General features: G+C 42.5%; 2 protein-coding genes across 4 annotated transcripts in view; one reads left to right on the forward strand and one right to left on the reverse strand.

The window, feature by feature from the left end:
• Positions 1 to 1380, forward strand: part of CYSTM1 (cysteine rich transmembrane module containing 1) — a 42453-nt gene extending 41073 nt beyond the window's left edge. For all 3 annotated transcript variants that reach the window (XM_070940825.1, XM_070940823.1, XM_070940824.1), the window contains one exon: positions 871 to 1380. In XM_070940825.1, coding sequence (XP_070796926.1) covers positions 871 to 977 — 107 coding nt within the window. In that variant the 3' untranslated portion in view covers positions 978 to 1380. The remainder of the gene's footprint in view (positions 1 to 870) is intronic.
• Positions 1381 to 19861: 18481 nt separating this feature from the next.
• PFDN1 (prefoldin subunit 1) overlaps positions 19862 to 23381 on the reverse strand; it is a 56679-nt gene continuing 53159 nt past the window's right edge. Inside the window, exon 4 of the mRNA XM_070939152.1 lies at positions 19862 to 20115. Within this exon, the coding sequence (XP_070795253.1) occupies positions 20032 to 20115 (84 nt within the window). The 3' untranslated portion in view covers positions 19862 to 20031. The remainder of the gene's footprint in view (positions 20116 to 23381) is intronic.

Consider the following 23381-nt stretch of genomic DNA (forward strand, 5'->3'; position numbering starts at 1 on the left):
TGCAGCTAGCAGCTAGCTCTTTGAAGCCCCTCGGCAAGAATTTAAAGTTGTTTTTCCCTCTAGCCACCAGCTGGGACTCCGGAGGCAGCAATAGATTGGGAGTGGGCGGGGTAAGCGAACGGCCACCGGGCGATCCAGCAGAGGCAGAGGGTGAAGAGTGAAGGCGGGGGGGGGGCGAGAGAGGGCTTTGGCGACCCCTGGGAAATGGCCGTTCGACCCCCAAAGGGGTCGCGACCCCCAGGTTGAGAACCGCTGCTCTATGGCTATTTCTTCTATGTTTGAGGTCAAGTCCATTGTCAACCATATCATATCTATTCTGGACCATGATAAATGTCTATTAGAATAAAAAGTGTATTGTCTGTTTTCTGCATTTCTTTCTCTCCAGATATCTTTCAAATTTATTTCCTCTAGAAATAAATACAGGTGGCCGGCGTACATGTGCACGCTGGAAACCAGAAGATTATCTTCCCAGCACGTGCCTGCGCACCAGGCGGCCGACAACTCGCATGCCCAGAGAGATGGCTCTGCATGCCACTTCCGGCACGTGTGCCATAGATTTGCCATCACAGATCTATAAAATGGCCCGACACGTATCTAGGGCTGTGGAAATGATGACAAGCCTGGAGTTCTTTGGATGTGTACCACCACTTCCAAGACTTTCTATTCATAAGCACTTGTGCCAAGCTTTCAATGATTGGCCATCCATGTACCAGTCAGCTATCTTGAGCCAGAAGGCACTGCCAAGAATGCAGTGTAGCAACAGTTGAGCACATGAAGCCTAAGCCATTATTCAGTTGCCTGCATTTGCATAAAATATTGGAGTTAGACACGGTTCCTCAAGTTTTGATGATGTGTCTTTTCTTTTCTCAGTGTATGTTGTGGAAGAACAACGAAGAGACACCTCTGGTGAAAGTGCCTGCCTGACAGCATGTTGGACTGCATTGTGCTGCTGCTGCCTTTGGGACATGCTGACCTGAGATCCCTGAGAAGCAAAGCCTTTTGATACCTCTCTCTTGGAGTGCTATGCAGTCTCTTCCTTCTCCTCCTCCTGCTCCTCTTGTCTCTTCTTTTCAGCAGCTTTTTAGTACTGTAATAAATGAGATGGCTTTGTCCAAGCATAACATGCCTGCCAGTTGGATGCATGAAGCTGAATGCATCCTTTTTTATTTGAGTGGAGAATCCCCCTCCCCTCTTCTTCTTCATGATTGTTCTTTAAATAATGTACTATATTTTGTTTGAAACAAGCTTTTACTATAAATTATGTATTCATAATTTACATGTCCTTAGAAATGGAGTAATATGCAATAATTTAAGGCATTTTTGGTTTTCTCTTACTTGCTTAATTTTCTGTTTTAATAAACTTTGTCCAATAAAATGTGATCCAGAAATTGGTAAGGCACAAATCAGTTTTTTTCCTCAAAACGTTTAGAACACTAAAAATGCCAGTTATTTGCATACTGGCTCTCAAAGATAGGATAAAAGATTATTCTTTTTGTGTCATCTATTATTATCTAAATAAGTGGGTGTGATGGTTAAACTTAGATTATAAAGAGGAAGATCCAGTTCTAAGTTTACCTTCAGCCAAAGAAGTTCACTGGGTGATTTTTGGCTAGTTAATCTCTCAATTTAGCTTGTCTCACAAGTATGCTTGCAAGAAAAAATGGAAGATAACATTATTGGACTAACTACTGTCAAGGAGGTAATGGGCATTTGCTTTTATTAGGATAGTCAAATTCATGAAGAATTACTCTTGAACTTGATGGGTCTCTCTTACTCCCAGAATAAAAACCATATGTCTTAAAGGCCAAGGCCTCCTGGATTCAATAGGAAAAGATGATTCTCAGGGCAAGTTAGCACCCACATATTCAACAACTATTCAAATCAACTGCCTGTTTTCCTGGGTGTCTCAAAAGTGTGTGCTTAGTTGAGAGATATTCCAGCTGCTGTCTGACATCTAACCTAGATAGCTGCATGGTTACTAAGCAACAGTAGAAAAGGTTTTTCTGTCATATTCAAAAGCCTCACTTTCTTCCAAAAGTATAAAATCACCTTTTTTCCCCCTCAACACTCCAAGCTCAATATATCAAAAACTTCATGGACAAATTCCAAACTGAGAGAATTTAATAATTCATTAACATTCTTAACCTTAATGTCCATGCAAGGAATTGGTTTACCATGACAGTATTTAATCAAATAGCAAAATATATCTCTAAAACATATGTAATAACATTCTTTAAATTTAATACATCTTGAATATAAAAACAATGGCCAACAATTCTTAAACATTTACTGGGGAGTCCAATAAACCCTACAAATAAGTATTTACTGAACTAACTTGATTTTTAAATTATTTATTAGAAATAAATTTGAAATTATATTTTTGAAATCTAAAACCACTGATGTTATAAAATATTTCTCCAATATAAATTTCTTGCAATTTATCCAAGTATATGTTTGTAATTTTTAATACATGTAGAAACCTCTAATACATTTAAAATTTCAAAAGGCTGTGAAAGCTTCAGGGCTAAAGAATTAGGCAACTTTTGACTATATAGCAATTCAGCTAGCTTTGGTAAATTCAAATTCATTTAGCCCATGATTCCCCTCCAAATTGTTTCCCTCCCTATTTACAATAAAAATTATTTCAAAATGTCAGTTTTTCCAATAAACTTCAAAAAAGTCTTACCAGCTTATGAAAAATTATAAGATGCTATAGTTAGAATCAAGAAAATGCCAAAATATCCAAGTTTTCACTAAGAATTTCAAAACTAAGCCCACAACTGAATATAACTAAACCTTTATGATTTATAAGAAATATTTATGGGGAAACAATACAGCTTTTACTCTCAACATACATATTACTTGTTTTACCTCATTTATTCCCAAAAATTCAGGGATACTTTCATCCATCTCTTATTATCCCTTTCATTTGTGTAATAAAATTTGAAATACATATTTCTACTAAATTAAATTATCATAGATATTTAAATGAAAAGGATAAAAACCAGTGGTGAAATGCACTTAACTTCGCTACCAGTTCGGAAATGTGAGTGCATGCGCGCTCACTACACTCGCATGACCTCTTCTGCACATGCACAGAGCCTTCTGCTCATGCGCAGAGGGTCAAAAACAGGACGTAATGACATCCCAGCAGGTGGACAGAGCCTCCCACCATCAGCCCTACCGGTTCGTGCGAGCTGGAGAGATCTGGCCAGATTTCACCACTGATTAAAAAAAAACCTTTTTTGTAATCAATAGGAATCTTGTTATCCATTGGAATATTAAAATTACCCCAAATTATGATATACCTAGGATATATGACATAATGTTGTAGAATTTCTACAAAATTGTAAAAAAAAATATTGAAACATTGAAAAACTGTCATTTGTATACAACAACTTATATTCTGTTTCATACTGCACATGAAATCACATTTTCATACAAAACTCACCTAAGATTCCAATACTAAATTAAATATTAAATGAAATCCCTGGCATGTGCATATTAATTATTATATAGAAGCGTTGGTCTTACCTGATACTGTACGCGCCTTCTCGTTGGATGGAGATAGCATCCAGGAATGGGTTGACCTTGTCTGCTTAGCTGATTCGACTGAGTTTGTCAGAGCTGTTAGGACACACCTCTGTTGCTAGGGCTCCCCAGCTTTTGGCGAAGACAAAGGGACAGACTCGACGTGCCATGCTTGAAGATGTTTCCCTTACGAACCGAGGACCAGACGGTCTACAGGGTGGGGCTGGATGCTATCTCCACCCAACGAGAAGGAGCATATCAGGTAAGACCAACGCCCCTTCTCCATAGTGGTGGCGGTAGCATCCAGGAATGGGACATACCAAAGCTGGCTGTCCTACGGGTGGTCTGCAGTCTGGTCCGAAGTCTCCTCCTCCGAATGGACGCTGAAGCCAAATGCCACCTCCTTCAAGGCGAAGATGTTCAATTTATAGTGCCTGATGAAAGGGGAAGGAGAGGATCAAGTCACTGTTCGACAGACCTCCTCCATAGAGGCCTGCGTTGCCCACGCCACAGTTGAAGCCGGATTCCAGGCAGAGTGTGCAGTTAACCTGGGAGGCCTTGGGAGGGCCTGCAGTGCATAGGCCTCGGCAATGGTGACCTAAGCCATCGTCCCACAATGGAAGGGGTGACCCTGTTGCCCAACGTGGCCAGCTGGAACTAGATAAACAGGGACACTGTTTTCCTCAGTTCAGCAGTCCGTTTAACACATATACGGAAGGCCCTCCTCACGACCAAGGTGTGCCACCTCCTCTTCAAGGGGTTGGCTGGGCCAGGGCAGAAGTTAGGCAATATCAGTTACTACGCCCTGTGGAACCAGGCGGTCACCTTGGGAATGAAGGAGGGGTCCAACCGCACAAACACTCTGAGTGAAAAACACAGGTCCTTCCTTACTGACAGAACTGCCCACTCAGACACCCTTCTGGCCGTTGTAATAGCCACAGGGAAGGCCACCTTACTAGCTCCACTATTTGGCCTCCCTGCCTATCAAATTGGGAGCATGAAGCTCCACTGTCAATTGGTAAGGGTGGGAACATGAAGGCTCCACTGTCCGGTTTCCCTGGCTGTCAAATTGGGAGCGTGAAAGCTCCACTGTCTGGTGGCAAAGGATTCCAATCCTGAAAGGACAATCTTGGGATTGGCTGGGAGAGAACCAGGCCCGCTACCCTGACAGCTGAGAAGACCACTGTCTGGCAGCTGGAGCTGAAGGCCTCGCCGCTGAGGTGAACCCAGCGACTCAATCAGATGTTTGGGAGTCAGCTGGGTCAAACACTCACTGTCAGATCCCTGTTCTCCCATTCAATTGGGAGAAGGGGGGGCCCTGGATTTGATTTATTAGCATTGCCTGTGTCAACAGATATTTTACAACCTATATCCTGGCGCCAAAGTGCCCTGAGATCTCCTTACCTTTGGGGAATGTTTATGACGGCCATGTGGGTTGTTTCACTTTAAAGGATAACAGATGCGAATGGGAATGCATGCTTATCTGGTTCTCAGGGCAGCTGGTAAAGAAAACATCTTCACACTTGTGTATTGGCTAAAATCTGCATTCTGGCTTAAGGGAGGGGTCTCTACTGCTTTAATCTTACTTGTCTTGCCTAAGGGTATTCAGTTGTTGCTTTGAATCCATTGCTGTCACTTCTGCTTAATAAAAGGTTCCTTTTGAAATACTCCGTTTCAAGAGTCTTCACTTTCTTAAGTTAGAGGGAGAGGCAATCCTTACACTCACGAAGATTGAAGATAGTGCTGAAGAAAGGATCCAGGAATTTTCCTGTCAAAGATTTGGAGAAAAGCCTTGACATGTCTGTCCTAGCTGAGGGACTGAGTCAAAAGCTGGGGAACCCTAGCAGCAGAGGGGTATGCTAACAGGTCTGACAGACTCAGTCCAATCAGCTAAGCAGATGAGGTCAACCCATTCCTGGATGCTATCTCCACCACTATGGAGAAAGTGATATATAATCACTTAAGCAGAGAGATTTCAAGATTAATTTTTATCCAATAATATAGCCAAGAAATAAGAGTTAATGGAAATTCAATTTTCCCATTACCAGAAGCTTGATTTGAGCTATGTCAAAGGTTTTTTTTGCATCTAGTGATGTTGAAACAATGGTTTCATTTTTCTCTGGAGGCAATGATAATAAATTTCAATTCCCATATTATTAAAGATTTGACATCCTTTCATAAAACTAAATTATGTGGAGTGACTTATTGCAGATAATACTTTCTGAAACAATAATTGTAAAATCTTGGCATCAGTATTTAACCAAGAAATTGAACAACATCTCACATGATTCAAGGCTTCTCAGCAACTTTTAAAATAGTTGTCATACTGTATAAACCTTAGAATATTAAGTTCTTTATAAAAGATTCCTGGTATATCTGCAACACAATGGGAGCCAAATTTAGTTCAAATGTTTTATATTTTGTCTGAGGCAATCAACAAAGCAGTAAGAAAAAGGGGAACTCTGATATAAAATGTAGGAAGCAAACACAACGTCAGTCAGAAAGGACTCAGATGCCTATACACTAATGCTCAAAGTATGAGGAACAAACAGGGCAAACTAAGTCCTAATACATGAAGGCAAGTATGACATTGTCATAATTGAAACTTGGTGGAGATGAAACCCATGCTTGGAAGCTACAGCTAGAGAAATTTAAATTGTTCAAAAGATACAGATCTAATAAAAGTCCTGGATTTATATTTACATATAAGAAATAACCACCTATAACTACAGCTATAGAAATGCAAAAAAAAAAAAAAAAAAAAAAAAAACAAGGATGAGAAACTCCCTGAATACATTTGGATTAATATAAAAGGAAAAGGGAATGTTTACAGGTTGTCCTCAACTTACAATAGTTCATTTAGTGACCTTTCAAAAAGTGATTCACTTAACAGCCTTGTTACTAACTTAACAACTGCAATGATTCACTTAACAACTGTGATAAGAAAGGTCATAAAATGGGGTAAAAGTCACTTAACAAATGTCTCACTTAACAACAGAAATTTTGGCTTCAATTATGGTTGTAAGTCTAGGACTACCTGTACTACAAACCAACCAACCAACCAGAGGAAACAGACAAACATTTTGCTAATCAACTAGCTCAGGTGTGCAGGAAACACTACAGTAGTAATGGGGTATAACTACCCTGACATCAACTGTGAGACAAACTCTGCATCAAGTGGGAGATCAAACAGGTTCCTGATGAATCTAGCAGACAACTATATCATCCAAAAGATAGAGAAGGGAATTAGAGGGTCAGCTATGCTGGACAATTCTTACTACTAGGGATGAAATGTTAGGATTGAGGTTTTTGGAACTTTGGGAGAGAGCAACATAATGGAATTCAACTTAATGCAGACACAAGCAACAGAACAAAATTAAACTACTGTCTTAGACTTCAAGAGCTGGTTTCAACAAATTTAGAAAGAGCTTGGAATGAAAATCTTAAAGGGGAAAAAACTCAAGAAGCTTGGGAAACTATGAAAAATGAGGTTATAAATGCCCACTCTAACAAAATACCACTGAATAAGAAAAGTAAGAGATTATAGTTGCATAAAGATCTCTAATAAACTAAAAGACAAAAAGGATACAGTAAGTACAGAAAATGAAAATATGGACACATAACTAAAGCGGAATACTAGCAAATAGCCCATATCTGCAAAGGTGAAGTTAGGAAAGCTAAGGCTCAGAATGAATTAAGGTTCACAACACATGTCAAAAAATAATTTTATAAAGTTTCTTTCAACATGTAAAAAACAAGAAAAACATCAAGGAAATGATCGGTCCACTAATGTGAGTAGAAAGCAAGGAGGTAAGGGGCAGCAGGGAGAAAGTGGAAATGCTTAATTCATTGTTTGCATTTGTCTTTACACAAAAGAGGGGGGGGGGACTCCAACCTAACAAAAATAGCACCATAAAAGACAGATTAGGAATGCAAGTCAAAAAGGCAAGAAAATAGTACAACAACACTTCCAGTATCCACTGCACACAAGTTTAAATCACCAGGACCAGATGGCTTACATCCCAGGATTCTGAAGGAGCTGGCAGAGGTGATTTCAGAACTACTTTAAACCGTATCTTTGAAAAAATCTTGGAGCCCCAGAGAATTACCAGAGGACTGGAAAACAGCTAAAATGGTTCCAATCTTCAAAAAAGGGAAAAAAAAAATGGAACCAGGAAACTACAGACCAATCAGCCTTGGAAGAACCTGGATAAGATAATCAAGTAACAGATTTGCTAATACCTAGAAACAAACAAAACTATTACAAGAAGCCAACATGGGTTGCTCAAAAACAGATTATGCTGGACTTCCAGTTGACGTCACGGCACTGTTCAGACACAGGAAATGAGTCTCCGCGTTCCCTATGCTGAATTCTTCCTGTTCGTGGTCTCCAAGAGGAGCCAAAGCTGCCCTGTAGGGGCGGTGAAGAGAGGCACCCTGAGGTGTCGAGGAGTCTAACCCTCTCAGCCACAGCAAGAAGAGGCAGCTAAAGATGGGACAACTGATGAACATCTAAGACTGGTGGTGGAGTGAAGTAGGTGAACAGTGACTGGAACTGGGGGAGAGGATTTAGACAATTTAGAACAATTTGCTCAGAATTATCTGTTTAAGCGGCATCTGAGCACTCTTGAGTAATTACCAAACCGGAAGTGAAGGGTGCAGGAGAGAAAAATAATTTTGAAATACACAGAAAATTGGACTCTTAAACTGGGAAGACGTGGTGCTGGGAAGGCATTTTAAAATGCTGGAATCATTTACTTACAAAACTTATTCTGCTTTTATAATTCTTCTATGATTAAAAGAATGCTGGAAATGTGGCAATATTGAAATTTAAACTGAGAGTGCCACCTGCACCTGAAAGGGAAAATTACAAGTCTGGAAATACTTACATGAAAGATTGAAAATATCTATTGGATTATTTTTAACTACCCTATGTTTACTGGAGACCCAAACATGAAAATAAGGACCTTTTTTAACTAAAGGGACCCCTGAATGTTATACAAGATGATTGAATTTGTAAAGGAGATGCAAAGAGGCTTTTGATAACCTCTGGGATTATTTAAATGGAATTGACTATTAACCTATGGGACATAAAGAACTGGGACTAGCGTACTTCTTGAAGGGCAACCTAAGGACTGAATAAATAGCCTTTGGACTGTTGGACAAAAGTGGAATACTTTTAAAATAAAAAAAGATGCTTTTTAAGGAAGAGTAGAATTTAAAAGGAGATGGCTTTACTTTTTCAACCTACAAAAGACATCATGGAGAAAGGATTTAAGGAGATCATGGAAAAAAATGGGAAAAACTATATGAGAGATGATGAGCAAAGATCAAGACTCCCAGGAAAGAGAAGAATCAACAGAAGAAATGAAGGAAGAAGAAGATAAGGAAGAGACAACAATGGAAATAACAGTGATTGATGAATTATACCAGGGGGAAAATGTATTAAAAGAATTGGAAGATAACGCTTGAAAGGGAGATAGGGGCCCGGGCAGAAATTTTGGAAATTAGGCAGTGGAAGAGGGTAGAGGTGGGAGAAATACCTAGATTGAATAATCAAGAAGAGTTACAGATAGAGACAAAGATCCTAGAGAGGAATCTGGAAGGCAAATTTTAAAAAGCCTAGCAACTAAAGAATCGAAGTGGGCAAGAGAGGATGGATAGATGATTTCTTTCTTTTTTTCTTCTTTTGTTGTTGATTTGCTTTTGCTTTTCTCTCTCTTTCTTCTTTGCTTTCCCCTTCTCTTATTTCTATCTTATTCTATTAGTTTTATTTGTATTAGAATGTCTGACACTCAGGTGCCACACTGTTCACGCATTGATGTGATGTTTGTAAAATAAAATAAAATATAAAATAAAATAAAATAATAAAATACTTTAAAAAACCAGATTATGCCAGATAAACTTTATTGCATTCGTCAACAAAATGAGTAAAGCGAGACAAAGTGAAATGCTGTGGACATAGTATACTTGGGCTTCATTCAGTAAGGCATTTGACAAAGTAGACCACAACCTTCTTTTAAAATAGAAAAATGTGAATTAGACCATTGGATAGATTTGTAATTGACTGACTGGCTGCTCTTAATGTGTAGTTCTTGGTGGGGTGCCCCAGGCTTCTATCTTTAGCCCAGTATTGTTGAACATTTTTCCAAATGATTTAGATGAGGAGATAGAAGGGGAACTCATTAAATTTGCAGGTGACACCAAGATAAGATTCATGATCAGAAGGATCACGACATACTTGAATACTGAGCCCTATCTAACAAAATGTGATTCAGTGGAAAGAAAAGTTTTACACTTAGGCAAGAAAAACCAAATGCATGGATGTAGATTAGGTGGTAACTGGCTTAGCAGTAGTAACTGTGAGACAGATTCAGATTTCCTAGCGGACAACTACTTAAGTATGAACCAGCAGTGTGCTGCAGCTGTGTAAAAAGCCAATTCAGTCCTAGGCTACATCAAGAGAGGGATAGTATCAAGATCACATGAAGTGTTAGTACCACCTTATACTGCAGTGGTAAGACCACTCTTGGAATAGTGCATCCAGTTTTGGTCACCACAATACAAAAAAAGATGTTGAGACTCCAGAAGGAGTGCAAAGAAAAGCAACAAAGTTATTTAGGGGATTGGAGGCTAAACCATACAACAGGGCTGTCATACTCCTGGCCCACAGGCTGGATGCGTCATGCGAGTTTGACACCCCTGCCATATAATGAATGGTTGTAGGAACTGGAATATTTAGTCTAACCAAGAGACTAGGGATGACATAATAGTAGTATTATTTGAGGAGCTGTCATAAAAAAGAGAAAGGCTCAGTAATTTAAGACACTGGGCTTGTCAGCTGGAAAGCCAGCAGTTCAGGTTTGAGACCCGAGTGCCATGTGACAGGGTGAGTTCCCATCCTCACCCCAGCTCCTGCCAACCTAGCAGTTTGAAATCACACAAATGCAACTATATAAATAGGTTCTACAGTGGAAAGTTAATAGCACTCCATGACATTATGCTGGCTATGACTATGGATGTCTTTGGATATTGCTGATTCAATGGCCTTAAAATGGGGATGAACACCGCTCTCTGTAGTTGGCAACAACTAGTCCTAAAATCTGCAGGGACTCCTTTATTGGGATTCAGTCTATTCTCCAAAGCAGTCAAGATAATAAGTAATGGATGGAAGTTTAACAAAGGGAGGTCCAAACTAGAATTAAGAAGAAATTTCCTGTCAGTGAGAATAATCAATCACTGGAATGGCTTGCCCCCAGAAGTTGTGGGTGCTCCAACACTGGAGGTTTTTAAGATGAGATTAGATAGTCATTTGTTTGGGATGGTAGAAGGTTTCTTGGTAAAGCAGGGGATTGGACTAGAAGACCTCTAAGGTCCCCTCCAACACTATTATTTTTTATTCTGTATATCATCCTGTGAATAATCTGTCTCTTTAGTTAATATCAAATATTTCCTGTAGTTGTAGCTAGATCTTCTGATTGGGCAACCAAGATTACTGGAAGATTTATTTTATGTAAAAAAGCTTCAGTCTGTTCATTACATTAATTTTAAACAAGCAAGACATACTTTTCTATTTACCTACATAGTACATGTTCAGAAATACAAAACCTCCTAGTATCTTGATTTAAGGTTAACTTAGTTGACAAAAAAAATGGTTCAGTCACTATTTCTGATCGTAGACTTGAAATGATGTCACTGGTTTTGAGGGGAAAACACAGATGATATAGATTAGATATAGACAGATGAGAGAGATAATATAGATGACTAGATAACCCATGACTTGTTGGATCATCCTTTCAAAGATACTTACTTACCTACCGCTAGTGGACTCTTGCACACTCTCCCCAACTGTCACTGCACTGCCACCTTTTGCACAGACACAACTCATACTGCAGTTCTAGTGCACTTTCACTCACCCTAACTCTGAAACTTGCCATGCCTCCCTCATCCGTGCACATTCTGCCCAACCCGCACCTCACTCCTGTGCAGCCTTCCTGACCCACATACCATCTTTCATGCATCCCATGCATCCTCCCTGACCCTTGTGGTCCCCCTCATGCAACCTCCCTGACTGGCACAACTCTCACATCCTTCCAATCCCTGTCATTTATCTCACCCTTCCCAACCCATGCAGGGCCTCTCACTCTGGCACACTGTCACATGCCCTCCCCGACCCTTGCTGTGTTTCATGTGCATCCTTAACCTGCATTTGGCCTCTCACGGCCTCCCTGACTCACACTGTACCTTCCCTGCCCCCTGTGCCCTCCCTTACTCCCTCTCCCATCTGGCAGCAGCCATGGGGCTGTGGTTCTTCATTGACTTTCCTTGTGGAAAGTTGGCAAAGAGTGTTGAAAATGGCTAGCCACTGACTGCTGCTGACCACCACAGCACTGAAGCAACCACAACTTTTCCAAATTGCAATCTCACAGGAGTAATAGGTCCTGGATTTTGGAACACTGTGACTTTGTAAGGCCATTTCAGCTACTTTATTAAAAAAAATGCTGCCCTATGATTGTTACCCAATTGAAAATTCAGAGTTTTACTAGTATTTAGATAATATTTCACTGTTAGATGATAGAATTAGAATAAATTAGAATAATTTTATTTCTATACCGCCCTTCTCCCGAAGGACTCAGGGCGGTGTACAGCCTATTAAAAGCACAAGACAAACATCAATTAAAATTATTTAAAATTATTAAATAATTAGGCTCAATTTAAAACCCCAGAAATTTAAAACACCCAATTTAAAATTATGTTGATAGTCCAGCCTGGCGGAACAACAGGGTCTTGAGTGCACAGCGAAATACCTGGAGGTCGGAGATCTTACGCACTTCCGGGGGCAGTTCATTCCACAGGGCTGGGGCTCCCACAGAGAAGGCCCTCCCCCTGGGTGTCACCAGCTGACATAACTTGGCTGATGGCACCCTGAGGAGACCCTCTCTGTGGGAGCGAACTGGCCGGTGGGAGGCTATTGGTGGCAGAAGTCGGTCTCGAAGGTGAAGATGATTCTGTTTGTTGAGGGTTATATTTATATGTGGTGTGTGTGTGTGTTTCAGATAAATAATCCCGGGAGTTATGGCTGTTATGATCTCCGCAGTTTGAGCCTGTTTTGGACTATGAGGATTGACCTGATCCCATTCTTTCCCTCTATTGAATGGAGGGTCACATCTGGGGATACAAGTCTTGGTGGAGTGGGTCTACAGCTGCTGTCTCAATTCCGGCTTTTTGGACGATCGTGGTTGACCAGCCGCCGTGAGAGGGGGGCTGGGTCACCCCCTACCAGATCGAAACAGCATTTTACTCCCGCCATTGCCGTGAGAGGGCAATGAGGTCCCATGTGTTCCATTGGAGCTCTATTGAAGTCTGGCATTTCACTCCTTCTGACTGTGATAACATCAAATTGTCCCCTGGTTATTGGCCATGGGTCATTACCTCCCCTTGATGTCCAGATGTACTCGGTGAACGAACTCCGTGCTCTGCGAGATTCCCCCCTCTCGCAGAGGGGACCCTCTTCGTTATCGAGGGCCTATCTTGATGACGGGCTTTGGAGCCCCGAGAGATGGCATGCAGCAAAGAAGAGTTTGAGGGATTTTTTAAGTGGGTTTTTTAGTGGGTTTTTAACAAAAGTTTTAAGGGGTTCGGGGGGGATTAGGGTGGGTTTGGGGGGAAATCCACCGGGTTCAAGACCAGCCTCAGCGGAGGGCTGCGACACTAGGGATGCAGAACCAGAGGTTGGGGAGGGGGTTGGAGTTCAACCTAGAGAGGGCTGTTCCATCAGTATAGTGAGTGGGAGGGGCAGATATGGCGGAAGCTGGGGACCACATCATGTTCGGGGAATGCACACTCGCTATCTTAAAGCGATTGCGCACTCCGGTCCCCAATGCTTTTCTCGTTCCCCAGGCTGTCCAGATTCTCAGGGCCAGAGCCTTCGGCTGATGTTATGCAATGCCAGGTCCGTTGTTAATAAAGCCCCCTCATCCACGATCTTATTCAGGAGGGGGAGGCGGACCTAGCGAGCATTACAGAGACCTGGTTGGGCCAGGAGGGGGGAGTTCCCCTTGTGGATATATGCCCACCAGGCTTCCATGCATTTCATCAGCTGAGAGCTCAGGGCAGGGGCGGGGGGGGTGGCGGTTATTCTAAAGGAAGGTCTGGATCCAAGGGAGACCACTGTTCCACAGATAGTCGGATGTGAGTCCCTTTTTGTGAAGTGGGGTCGTGGAATACAGATGGGCTTGTTGATCACATACCTGGCTCCCTGCCATGTGGCAACGGCCCTGCCCGAGCTGCTCAACGTCATAGCCGAGGTGGTGGTTGATACCCCCAGACTTGTTGTCATGGGGGATTTCAACCTGCCACCTATCGGTCTGAGGTGGCTCGAGAGTTCATGGCTTCCATGACGGCCATGGACCTTACTCAGTTAATTCATGACCCCACTCACACAGGTGGACACACTCTGGACTTAGTTTTTGTCTCTGGTCAGTGGTTGAGTGGCCTTGATATAGGGGATATAGCCATTGAACCCTTGTCATGGTCTGACCACTCGCTCCTTCGACTGGACTTTCTAACCGCTGCACCTCGCCACAGGGAGGCGGGACCGACCAGGTGGTTCCGCCCCAGGTGCCTGATGGATCCTGATAGGTTCCAGATGGAGCTTGGGCCATTCCCTGAGACTCTGGCTCATGACTCGGCTGAGGATCTGGTGGCCGCCTAGGATAGTGCGGCTGCCGGGGCCTTGGACCGTGTCGTGCCTTTGCGGTCTCTGACCCGGCACCGAACTCACCTAGCTCCTTGGTTCTCCGAGGAGCTGAGGGAGATGAAGTGCCAGAAAAGACATCTGGAGAGTAGTAGGAGGACCAGCCGCTCCGAATCCAACCAAACACGGGTGAGGTCTCACATTAAGACCTACCTAGTGGCGATAAAAGCGGCGAAATCTAGTTATTTTGCCGCTCTTATTGCGTCATCAGATAATCGCCCAGCCACCCTGTTTAGGGTGACCCGCTCCCTCCTCCATCTGGAAGCGCGGGATGACCCCTTGCAGGGTCGAGCTGAGGATTTTGTGCAGTATCTGTATGACAAAATCGCTCAGATTCAGGAAGGGCTAGCCTCTGACTGGGTATGTCCGGACGGGATGACTGAGGCAGGTCTTGAGAGTAGTATCTAGGAGGAGTTCGATCCTGTGGCTCCCCAGGACATGGACAGGATCCTGGGACGGCTGAATGCAACCACATGTTTATTGGACCCGTGTCCCTCCTGGTTGGTACTAGCTTCCCGGGAGGTTACATGAGGCTGGCTCCAGAGGATTGTTAACGTTTCTGAGTGAGGGGGTCCTGCCGGCCGCTTTGAAAGAAGCGGTGGTGAGGCCCCTCTTCAAAAAGCCCTCTCTGGATCCGGCTGTTTTGGCTAACTATCGTCCAGTCTCCAACCTTTGCTTCGTTGCGAAGATTGTTGAGAGTGTGGTGGCGCAGCAGCTTCCCCGGTACCTGGATGAAGCTGTCTATCTAGACCTACTCCAGTCCGGCTTCCGGCCTGGGCACAGCACGGAAACGGCATTGGTCGCGTTGGTGGATGATCTCTGGAGTGCTCGGGATAGGGATTGTTCCTCTATCCTGGTCCTGTTAGATCTCTCAGCGGCTTTTGATACCATTGACCATGGTATCATGTTGCACCGGTTGGAGGGGCTGGGGGTGGGGGGCACCGTTCTGCGGTGGTTCTCCTCCTACCTCTCTGACCAGTGGCAATCTGTGTTGACAGGGGGGCAGCGGTCAACCCCGAGGCACCTTGCTTGTGGGGTGCCACAAGGATCGGTCCTCTCACCCCTTCTGTTCATTTATGTAAAGCCGCTGGGTGAGATCATCCGTGGCTTCGGGGTGGAGTTCCATCAGTACGCTGACGACACCCAGCTGTACATCTCCACCCCAGGCCACCTCAACGATGCCCTTGAAGTGATGTCCCAGTGCCTGGAGGCCGTGCGGGCCTGGATGGGGAGAAACAGGCTCTGACTCAACCCTTCCAAGACCGAGTGGCTGTGGCTTCCGGCGTCCCGATGTAGCCAGCTGGTGCCATCGCTGGCTATTGGGGGCGAATCACTCGCCCCTACGGAGAGGGCTCGCAACTTGGGCGTCCTCCTGGATGCACGGCTGTCCTTAGAAGACCATTTGACGGCCGTGGCCAGGGGGGCTTTTTATCAGGTTCACCTGATATGCCAGTTGCGCCCCTTTCTAGATTGGGACTCCCTACGCACGGTCACTCAGGCACTCGTCACCTTCCGCCTGGACTACTGCAATGCTCTCTATATGGGGCTCCCCCTGCGGTGCACCCGGAGGCTCCAGCTGGTCCAGAATGCGGCCGCGCGGGGGATTATGGGAGCGACGGGGCGCTCCCATGTGACACCTCTCCTGCGCGAGCTGCACTGGCTCCCGGTGGTCTTCCGGGTGCACTTCAAGGTGTTGGTAACCACCTTTAAAGCGCTCCATGGCTTAGGGCCGGGGTATCTACGAGACCGCCTTCTGCCACCAATAGCCTCCCACCGGCCAGTACGCTTGCACAGAGTGGGCCTCCTCAGAGTGCCGTCCGCCAGACAGTGTCGGCTGGCAACCCCCAGGGGGAGAGCCTTCTCTGTGGTGGCGCCCGCCCTCTGGAACAACCTCCACCCAGAGATACGTACAATATCAGACCTCCGGATTTTTTGCCGGGCCCTGAAAACTTATTTATTTCAACTAGCCGGGCTGTCTTGATCCCCCAGTTTTGGGTTAAATTTTAATTGATTTTAAATTGGGTTTGTTTTAAATTGCGGCCAAATATATTTAATTATTTTAAACTGTTTTTAAATTTTGTATATTTTGTTTTTATTTTGGCTGTTCACCGCCCTGAGTCCTATTGGAGAAGGGCGGTATACAAATTGAAACAAACAAACAAACAAACAAACAAACAAAACAAACAAACAAACAAACAAAATATAGTCAGCAGGTGCCATTGCTGACTATTGGGGGTGAATCTTGGCCCCCCACAGAGAGGGCTCGCAATCTGGGTGTCCTCCTGGACGCACGGCTGTCTTTAGAAGAGCATATGACGGCCGTGGCCAGGGGGGCCTTTTATCAGGTTTGCCTGATCCGCCAGTTGCAGCCCTTTCTGGACCGGGACGCCTTGCGCACGGTCACTCATGCCCTTGTCACCTCCCGGCTGGACTATTGTAATGCTCTCTACATGGGGCTCCCCTTGAAGAGCACTCGGAGGCTCCAGCTGGTCCAGAATGCGGCCGCGCGGGTGGCTATGGGCGCACCTCGTTGTGCCCGCGTGACACCCCTCCTGCGCGAGCTGCACTGTCTCCCAGTGGTCTTCCGGGTGCGATTCAAGGTATTGGTTACCACCTTTAAAGCGCTCCATGGCACAGGACCCGGGGTACCTTCGAGACCGTCTTCTGCCACCAATAGCCTCCCACCGACCAGTCCGTTCCCACAGAGAGGGTCTCCTCAGGGTGCCATCAGCCAAATTATGGGGGAGGGCCTTCTCTGTGGGAGCCCCAACCCTGTGGAATGAACTGCCCCCGGAAATACGTAAGATCTCCGACCTCCAGGTGTTCCGCTGCGCACTGAAGACCCTGTTGTTCCGCAAGGCAGGGCTGTCAATATAATAATTTTAAATTGGGGTATTTTAATTTTTGGGGTTTTAAATCGGCCAAATCTATTTAATTATTTTAATTTTTAATTATTGTTGTGTCTTGTGTTTTTAAATTGGCTGTACACCGCCCTGAGTCCTTCGGGAGAAGGGCGGTATAGAAATAAAATTATTATTATTATTATTATTATTATTATTATTATTATTATTATTATTATTATTATTATTATTATTATTAAATAAATAAATAAATAAATAAATAAATAAATAAATAAATAAATAAATAAATAAGAGAATGAACTTAACATCTCTAACTCTGGCTGGCAATATGGTGCAGTCAATATATTTTTTCAGTGTCTGGAGGCTGCCAAGAGCCTGGAAGGGGAGTGGCCATGGATTCTGGGAGCTCTCGAAGCTGGGGACTTGCCATGTTTGACTCTGAATAGGAAGGTATCCCCAGACATACTGCAGATGGTGTTCAAACTGAGGGTTCTCTTAGGAGCCTAAACTCCTCTGCAAGTTATTATTAAATATAAATTTAATAAAATAAAATAAATAAATAAAGTAGCAGATGTAGCTAAGAGAGCTGCTGCACAGCTTCATCTTAGCAACCATTCTTAGACAGCAAGACTCTGCTCACAATCTCTCATCTTTAGTGACCTCCCATTGAGAGCAGTTCAACAGATTTTACATAAGGCTGACGTTGAAAACCACTAGAAGCTACAGTGGACACAGCAGCATGGTTTGCCTTGCTCTGTTCACCCACATAAAATATATACTCCACAGTTTTCTTTTATTGATATGTTTAGCTTAATAAAGGGAAAATGTACAATCACGTTTTTCCATTTGCAGATGTAGCAAATTGGCTTGTTCCAGATTAAAAAGCTTTATACTTCCTTTTCTTCATATACCTCTAGTGGAAAGGAAAGCAGCATAAAGGTTTAACTGCTTTTGTTTCCTTCTAGTCCTCTAAACCTTTGTTTAGTTTGCCTAAATTTGCTCAATGTTCGTGCATATATACAGTACAGATTTAGGCAGTATAGCCAGAATAAATAAACATCTCACGACAATATAAAAAATAAAATGATCTCACAGCAGGTGGCAGCACTATCTATTGACTGGTTGTACAGCATTCTTTATAGCAAAAATTTATGCTTTATAGCAGAAGATATTCCAAATTCTGCAGAAAAATAACCGAAAGATAGCCAGTCAAGAACACCAAATTAAACAGGAAAACTGACAATTTTAAGAGTGCTCAATTTAGAATAGTGCCTCCATTGTCTGTCACTTTTTTTCTCACATTACTTTGAAATTAGTTTTGTACTTATGTTACTATGTATTTTTGCTAGGAGATATAAGGTATATGAAGCAAAAATCTACTGCTGAGAGATTTTATTCTCATCCTAACTTATTTTACAATTCCTGCATTAAAAACAAAAAATGAGAAAACATAGATCATGCTAAGTCTAGATTCATAGATCATGCTAAGTCAGAGATAGGCAATCTATAATGTTCCAGCTGTTCCTGAATTATATAATTCCTGGCATCCTTGATCACAATATAATCTCATTGTCCTAGGAGTTGCATGCTTTGGCAATAGCTAGAATCCCACATCTTATCATGATGTGTGAGTCTGGTCATCTCATATTTTCTCCAAGATCCCCCCAAGATGATGTTTTGGGAATCTCTGATTTAGCATAATCTATGAATCTAGAGAAGGGACGCGGTGGCTCAGTGGCTAAGATGCTGAGCTTGTCGATCGAAAGGTCGGCAGTTCAGCAGTTCAAATCCCTAGTGCTGCGTAACAGGGTGAACTCCCGTTACTTGTCCCAGCTTCTGCCAACCTAGCAGTTCGAAAGCACGTAAAAAATGCAAGTAGAAAAATAGGGACCACCTTTGGTGGGAAGGTAACAGCATTCCGTGAGCCTTTGGCATTTAGACATGCCGGCCATATGATCACGGAGACATCTTCGGACAGCGCTGGCTCTTCGGCTTTGAAACATAGATGAGCACCGTCCCCTAGAATTGGGAACGACTAGCATATATGTGCGAGGGAACCTTTACCTTTTATGAATCTAGACACAGACATGAGCAATACAACTCTCATCCACAAGATGGCAGCAACCTTATAATATTGTACTATTACATTTATTTTTAAGACTGCTATCAATATAATAGCTATAGCTATCTGGCAGAAAGCTATAGGGAGATTTAAACACAAATATTCCCTTACTGAAAAGCTACTCTCACCTGTTCTGTGCCAGGTAAGAGTTCTGTGCTGTTCTGTGTTGAACCTTTCCAATCATTCCAAACTGCTTGTATTGTAAAAATCATTCATGCTCTAACCATTGCCATCTCAAAACCTAGCCGTCTTAGAAAACAGTATCTGTTCAGAGTATTTTTCTACTTCTTTCCATCGTCCTATTTTCTTTCACCAATTTTTACAAGCTTTCCAGTCCCTGAAAGCAGCAAAATGAAAGCAAGAACCTTACTGCTTTACCTGTCCCTAGTGTGTGCTGAAGTCTCATAATCTTTTCCCAACAGAACAATCCAAATCCACTGGCTTTTGCATGTCTTTCTACAGAAAAGCAAAACACCAATCTAGAGCTCCACTCTAACTGAATAAATGTTTTCAACAGAATAAAGTGTAGAAGATTGGGTCCTTTGTCATTCTAGTCTGTTTCAAGAAACAAATTTAGGGCAGATTTAGCAGTCATGGTATATAAATTAAGTAGTTTATTAGTGCATCAAACTACAAGGTTGGGTTGACATGATGCAGCTAGTTACATAAACCAAGTTCTTCATATCTTACACATCTTTGAATGTTTAACAATAGGGGTTCAAAATCTCTACTTTCAACTATTCAGTCCAAACACAAGGAACTTATTGTGCTCTTCTAGCCGTGAGCATCTCCCGGATATTATCTTCAGCTTCTTTTACACTTCGTTCCAAATATGATTTCCTTTGCTGAAAGACAAAATAATAATAATAAGAATTACAAGAATAATAACAACAACAAAAATAATAATGCAGTAGCGGTAATAGTAACAACAAGAGACTATAAAATAAGAAAAGATATGCCAACAGGCATTGGAATTAGCAAGAAAACATAAGCATAAAATATCAGCATAAAACAGAGAAAACATTTTAAGGTCCATTTAGCAAAATCTTTCTAAGCACTGCAAGTCAAACTCTGCTCTGAACTTTCCACACTGGTAAATGAGAATTGTCAAAATCATATTTAATAAAATGTTGTTCCATGCATTTGAGAAGTAAAGTCACATTAATGACTAAATCATTCTTCAGACACAGAAGTATCTAAAATATATTTATCATCAATATATAAAGAAAAATGTATACAGTATTTTACAATGACCCAAAATATTCAACAAATAATGTTATATTTTATAACTTTATTAAATTTATAAAGAAATATAAAAACAGAAATAATTTTTAAAAAAGAGAGAAAAAGAAAAATCTCTCACTCTCATTTTAAGAAATGAAAGATCTAGAGACTTCTGCATATCCTGAGGAGTAGGTGACTCTTGCAAATTGTTTTGAAGCTCAGTTAATTCCTAATACAGAGCATTAACATTCTCCTCCTTTTTCATTAGAAAAAGTTACAACGGCACTGAAAAATGTGAGTTACGACCATTTTTCATAATTATGGCCTTTGCAGCATCCCTGTGATCATGTGATCAAAATTCAGATGCTTGACAATTGGTTCATATTTATGGACTTTGCTGTGTCCCAGGATCATGTGATCACTTCTTGTGACCTTCTGACAAGCAAAGTCAATGGAGAAGCCAGATTCACTTGACAACCAGGTTACTAACTTATCAACTGCAGTGATTCACTTAACAGCTGTGACAAGAAAAATCGTAAAATTGGGCAAAACTCACTTAACAAATGTCTCACTTGACAACATAAATTTTGGGCTCAATTGTGGTTGTAAGTCAAGGACTACCTGTATTAGACTATATTAGACGTATCATCATCAGACAGGTAACATTTTCTAATTTTAGTTTCAATAATTCTATCTGAGTACACATAACTAAGCATGAAAAGACATTAGAAACCTTCAATCAAAAATAAATCTTGTGATTTTGAATTAATTATTCAATATAACTATTATAATTCACGAGAACGAAGAAACAGAATTCATTATTCAAAGATTCTAAACAATATTGTGCTGATACTGTACATCATTCTTGTCAGAGGATCACAGATATTATTTTTCATGAAATAAGCTTATTGGGAGAACATAATCTCAGCTAGAAACTGAATACAGATGGCCACAGTGTATGATGACTTTATGCAAGATAATAGGCCAAAAATAAGACAAGCTTGATGAATATACATCAATGAACACATTCAAGAAGCACAGACACTCATTCTTCAGCAAGATTGCACTAAATGTTGTTTAGGAAATTAAAAGATTGACAATATATTTTGTGTTACCACCACCACTTCATTTCATTTCTTTTCATTTCTTGGATTTATATACCGCCCTACTCCCGAAGGACTCAGGACGGTGAACAGTCACAGAATAAAACACATAAATACAAAATTTAAAAACAGAATAAAACCGAATTAAACAATTTGGCCGAGATAAATTTAAAACACCCAATAATTTTAAAAAACAAATTAAAATTTACATTTTAAAGGGGAAAGATTTAGGCCAGGCCGGCTTGATGGAATAAAAAACTCTTGAGAGCGCGACGGAAGGTGCGCAGATCCGGGATCCTCCGTATCTCCGGGGGGAGCTCATTCCAGATAGTAGGTGCCCCCACAGAGAAGGCTCTCCCCCTGGGGGCCGCCAGTCGACATTGTTTGGCTGACGGCACCCGGAGGAGCCCCTCTCTATGAGAACGTACCGGCTGGTGGGAGGCTATTGGTGGTAGCAGGCGGTCCCGTAAATAACCAGCTCCTAAGCCATGGAGCGTTCTAAAGGTGATAACCAAAACCTTGAAGCGCACCGGGAAGACCACCGGGAGCCAGTGCAGCTCGTGCAGGAAAGGTGTTACATGGGAACACCACGTCGCTCCCATAACCACCCGCGCGGCCGCACTCTGCGCCAGTTGGAGCCTCCGAGTGCTCCTCAATGGGAGCCCCATGTAGAGAGTGTTGCAATAGTCCAGGCGGGAGGTGACGAGGGCATGAGTGACTGTGCGTAAGGAGTCCCGATCTAGAAAGGGATGCAACTGGCGAATCAGGCGGACCTGATGAAAAATCCTCCCGGTCACGGCCGTCAAATGCTCTTCTAAAGACAGCCATGAATCCAGGAGGCCGCCCAAGTTGCGAGCCCTCTCCGTGGGGGCCAGCGATTCAACCCCAATAGTCAGTGATGGCGCCAACTGACTATATCGGGACGTCGGAAACCAGAGCCACTCGGTCTTGGATGGGTTGAGCCTGAGCCTGTTTCTCCCCATCCAGATCCGCATGGCCTCCAGGCACCGGGACATCACTTCAAGGGCATCGTTGGGGTGGTCCGGGGACCACTCCTCTTTTTCCCCATTTCAATTTTCCCAACTTCCAGTGGGATATTCAACAGACTGTATATAGCACATAGCCAAAAATGCTGTTTTCCTGATTTTGGTTTACTTATTTGTTTATTTATTTATTTTAAAAATCCTCATAATTTAGTGCTAATGTAAACTCTACAACAAAATTGGCTAAAAGAAGAGTCCAGGGCAGATATGGCATACATGACTAGTTTTGTGGTTCACAACTTCAATCAGATATCATGCTATTTTCAGTACATTTCTACAAGACCATCAAATTTCAATACCCAGTAAAATCTATAAATAATTGCATTTAGACAGGAAAGAATTTAGGTAAGTCACTCTGCAGGAATTCCACACACCCAGGAAGTATTGATGAGTCAGACTTCAGAATGTCGGATTTCTGAAAACTGATTTCTTTTTTAACAGGAGTCTTACAGGTAGTCCTTGAATTACAATCATTCATTCAGCAACTGTTCAATTATTCATACCACTGAATGAAGGGATGTTACGAGTGTTGCAATGTCTGCAATGTCACATTCAGATGCTTGGCAACTAGCTTGCACTTACATGCTTTCTTCCCTCAGCTTGCCTGTGATTGCAATACAATGCACCCAGCATTCTCTTTCCACAGCCTCCCTGTGCTCATACACACATACCCCATACCCTCTTTCCATGTCTTCCTGTGATCTCTCTCTCTCTCTCTCTCTCTCACACACACACACACAC

Source organism: Pituophis catenifer, unplaced genomic scaffold (assembly GCF_029215685.1).
Source record: "Pituophis catenifer annectens isolate HBS135680 unplaced genomic scaffold, rPitCat1.0.hap2 SCAF_3, whole genome shotgun sequence".
Lineage (NCBI taxonomy): Eukaryota > Metazoa > Chordata > Lepidosauria > Squamata > Colubridae > Pituophis > Pituophis catenifer.